The following is a 4111-nucleotide window of genomic DNA, read 5'->3' on the forward strand; positions in this document are numbered from 1 at the left end:
CGGGGCTCTGTCGGCCGAGGCTGCTGCGACAGAAACCCCGCGGCCGCGGGGGTTGGGGAGGGTATGGCAAAGCAGGCGCCGGCTCGGAGCGGAGGTGGGTAGGGTTGTCTTAAAACCTAGTAAAGGATCCAGGGAATATTTTCAGTTTTCAGCTGTAAAAGCTCTTGATTTCTGTTACTGTGACATTTCCTTCCTAATAAGAAAAGCCGCCACGTTACAGGCAAAAGTCATTCCTGGGGTGTCCAGAAATGCCGCTGGCTACAGCCCCGCGGACACTGGAGCACACGAGCCCTGCGGCACAGGCTACAGCGGAACTCCTCCCTCCAGCCAGCCAGGACAGCTGCTGGCAGAGACGGTTCCGCAGGAGTGGTAGTTTCCTTCATAACGTAGGAGCCAGGGGCAAAATATAAATATGAGTAAGTTAAAAACTTGTATCCTGGCTTAGATAGATAGCATTTAGCACTTCTGCTTAAGCATGATAAATTTCTATTTCTCTTTTTATCTCAACTATTCACAGCAAGAAATCAGCTCTGTATGACTGGAACATCCAACACTACTATGGTAATATTTTTTTCCTGTATTTCAGGAAGCTTTGTGCAAGAGTGAAAGAGCTCGAGTTATGGAAAAACAGAAATATGCTCCAGTGTGGAAACTCAGGAAGAGCCCACCACCTGACTGGTATCTACCACTTGACCATGACAAATCAAATTAACAAGACTGTTACCTGTGTTGGTCAGTAACATAATACACAATTCAGAATTATGCTGGCTTTTTTTTTTCCTTCCACATCATCTTGAAGTTATACAACTGTAGCTCTGCCCTGCAATACTTTAGCATTCACTCAAAAATAATGAAATTTTATTTAAACATGGAGTATATTTAAAGGGAGATATGAGGTGCTTAATTTGATTGTGGTCTTTTACTGCTATCTTACACTTCAGGATTTCATCTCAGCAGGCAACTTCCAAATTAATGCACACATGATCTAGCTCTGAGGACGTCTTGCCCTACCAGCTGGCACTGAGGCTTTTGGAACGAGGTACTGACCCCAGGCATGCCAGATGGGGAAAAAAAACCAAGCTGGGACTCTCCCCTGCCAGCTCAGGACAATCCCAAACACTGGCATTTAAAAGACATTTCCCAGAATCAGGATTGTGGTGGTTCAAGAGCTTCTCACCTGGGGAGAAGGTGCTGCACACCCTGAAACTGCCCCTTTGTGGAACTGCTCGAGTGGTGGTGTGTGTTGTGGCAATATTCAACACTACTGAAAAATAAAGGTTTAAATGAATGTAGAGAGAGATCTGGTTTGTTTTAGGGCAAACCCATGGAAACTTAGTTACAACAGTTACATGGCAATATAAGAAGATAAAAAAAATTGGCTTTGCCACTGTGTAAGGTCATGTAGCTTTGCTAGGCATGTTGTTACCTGCATAGTCATTAAAAAACCCCAAACACAGAGATACTTCATTTATTTTTTTTACAGTCACATCCTGCAGTGTTGTAACCTGCAGGAAAAATGTTTATTCTTATTCCAATCTTTCTTCCTTCAGTCAGCTGAGCACCTCCTGGCAGCTGAAGCAGGACCTCCTCCATCACTGTGTGTACACCTTGGTAATGTCAAGGCACTTTCCTTCGGGGGGATCATAGCCAGGAAGGGGAGGGGTGTAACTGGGTCCGTCCCTCTCGAAGGGGAAAAGCCCCTCATCCCTTCGGATTGCTGCCTGGTACAGCTCCTCAGATTCCAGGCGCAGTTCCTTCAGTGCCTCTTGCTGAGATTCTACAAGGGCCTTAATTGCTTTCTTTTCTGCCTCATCTTGTTTCTGTTTAAACAAACACCACTTCTTCAAAAGTAAAACTCTTCTTTCAGACTCTTCAGGAGAAAGAGCGGGAAGACTTCTCACCCTGACGAAGAGAAGGATAACTTGGGTAATAGAGGAATAGCCTGACTCCAAAGACCAAACTAAGAAAAACAAAATGCTGAAACCAAAAATCCCACCACCAAGCAAAAAAAAAATCCCCAGCAAACCCAGAGAATACATTGAATTCACTAATAATTTAGTCAGTCTGTGAGGTCTTCCAGTCAATCTAACAGGAACTGCACATTACTGTTTTTTCATTACTTTTAGCAAGAACAAATAATATTTCCTTTCCACATTTTTGTCCTGATGGAAGTGGGTACGGTTTTGTGCTAAGGTCGGCACTATGTTCCAGTTGTGCAGAGAAAGAAATTCACTGTGAGTGCAGGTGCATGGTGAAAGACCTACTGACCTGTTGCTGTCTGAGTACTTAAGTGGTGTTATAAAATCCTCAATTGGAATCAGTTCTGGGGCAGCTTTTTCCAACTTTTTAATCCTTTTCTTCATACGCTCCTTTTGTGCTTGCTCTTTCTTCACATCCACTTTCTTCTTCTTCTTTGGTTGTGCTCTACAAGGGAAATGGTAAATGAAAGAAGATATTTTGTCCTTTAATTCAACACCAACAACTTTCACTTTCCTTTCCCATGCTTAATTTGGTCCCTGACACACGTTCCAGCCATTAGCTTTATTCAGGTAGTGTAATTTCCAGGAGTCAGTGACATGTCTGCTGAGATTTTCTGCAGAGAGAACTGTAACTGCCTGGGAAAAGCAATTCTGTGCTGAACGTCAGAATGACCTGAAGAAGTTCCACAAAAATTGGATTGGAATTGTTTTCACTGGCTCAGAGTGCAGCATAGCAGGTTTATCATACAGTGGCTTGTGTTGGAAAGGACCTTAAACCTCATGTGGTTCTAACCCCCTGCCATGGGCAGGGAAACCTTTCCCTAGACCAGGTTGCTCTAAGCCCCATCCAACCTGGCCTTGAACAAATATTCCTGTTATTTCACATTAAAGAATGCAAGTGGTTTTACACATGCTTCTAAAATTTCTGCATTTGGAGCCCAGTTGGGCTGTAGATGTTACTTCTCCATGCAGATCCAAGGTATCATTGCACACTCCACAAACACAAACTGACCCTCATTCCTGCCTTGCAGACTGAACAAACAACCTTTGTGGTGTGAAACAGTCCCTCTCCAATAGTACTTAAGAGCTACCTGGGTATTTTAAATCCAGCTGCATCAAAACAAAAACACAGACACTGAAATGTGGCACAGAAATACACGTGGGCTGCCTCTGCCTTCACAGCAAAGCATTTCTGGTTCAGCTGGGCTTTCATTGGTGTTGTCCAGCAGGGAATTCTGAAGCACTGCATAAATCCCAACATTTCCAGCTGCCTTCCGTGGTTGTGCTACCCACAAACACAAAGCGGTAATTGTATCACCTCTGAACTCTCCACAAGAGGTCAACAGTTCCTAACTGCTTCAGCATATAGCGACTTAAAAAGGTATACTTAAAGGTTAAATTTGGACTTGGGAAAATTTGTGCTCTCCCAGTGGATGAGAACACTTCTATGTAACTCCAAAAAAGCTGCACTCACCTGACAGGGAGGGATGTCCTGAACTCCAGCAATGAGCTCTGCCAGTGACTCCCTCGGAGCGGGACCCTCTGGGGCAGCCAGGAGCTGCAGGAGGAACAGGAACATAAAGCATAAGGAGACAGTGACTCTGGTGTCACTGATTCTGCACAAGAGCTATTTGTTATTCATATATTACAGTGATGAGTTTTGAACCATCTTCGGCCACTTCATTCACGGCAGGATACAGCGTTTGCCCAGAGATGCCCTCAAGAGCTTGAGCAAGGTAACTGCTCCCAAATATGGACTGGTCGGTGTGAGCCCACAGGGTACCGAAGGGTGAAACAGATACAGTGTTTGGATAGGTTATAGCGGTTCTATTTTTAAGCTCTGACAAAGACCCCTTTGAGGAGCTGGTATGGGAGAGGTCAAACCACCGTCGTTCAGATTAGGAGAGCGACGCCCACGCTCATATCTCCGTGGGTGCCACGGGAGATCGAACCGGCCCGGGTGTCAGGATACCCGACTTGTCCAGGTGCGGGAGCCCAGCGCAGGCCCAGCCCGCCGCGGGAGCCCGGGCGGGGGACCAGCTCCAGGAATGGGCGTGCGCGGGCTGGGCAGGCACCGCGGCTAAAGGGCGCTTCCCGGGCTCTCTCCCCGCGCTCCTGGGGCAGGGCGGCCG

At 46.2% G+C, this 4111-nt stretch overlaps 1 protein-coding gene and 1 long non-coding RNA gene across 3 annotated transcripts; one reads left to right on the forward strand and one right to left on the reverse strand.

The window, feature by feature from the left end:
• The first annotated feature begins 6 nt into the window (after positions 1 to 6).
• On the forward strand, positions 7 to 1292 carry LOC108446881. 2 transcript variants are annotated; one of them, XR_001862223.1, is made up of 3 exons: positions 7 to 416; positions 587 to 732; positions 942 to 1292. It is a non-coding gene; the product is annotated as an uncharacterized LOC108446881 (long non-coding RNA). The 2 variants fall into 2 exon arrangements; XR_001862224.1 differs by having other exon boundaries at positions 587 to 678.
• A 160-nt stretch (positions 1293 to 1452) lies between these two features.
• MRPL40 (mitochondrial ribosomal protein L40) lies at positions 1453 to 4079 on the reverse strand. Its single transcript, XM_017734965.1, has 3 exons — positions 3454 to 4079; positions 2269 to 2424; positions 1453 to 1902 (listed from the first exon to the last, which is right to left on the reverse strand). The coding sequence occupies exons 2-3, from the start codon at positions 2361 to 2363 to the stop codon at positions 1593 to 1595; spliced, it is 405 nt and encodes a 134-aa protein (XP_017590454.1). The 5' UTR covers positions 2364 to 2424; positions 3454 to 4079; the 3' UTR covers positions 1453 to 1592.
• Between the last annotated feature and the right edge of the window lie 32 nt (positions 4080 to 4111).

The sequence above is a fragment of the Corvus brachyrhynchos genome, unplaced genomic scaffold, assembly GCF_000691975.1.
Source record: "Corvus brachyrhynchos isolate BGI_N302 unplaced genomic scaffold, ASM69197v1 scaffold114, whole genome shotgun sequence".
NCBI lineage: Eukaryota > Metazoa > Chordata > Aves > Passeriformes > Corvidae > Corvus > Corvus brachyrhynchos.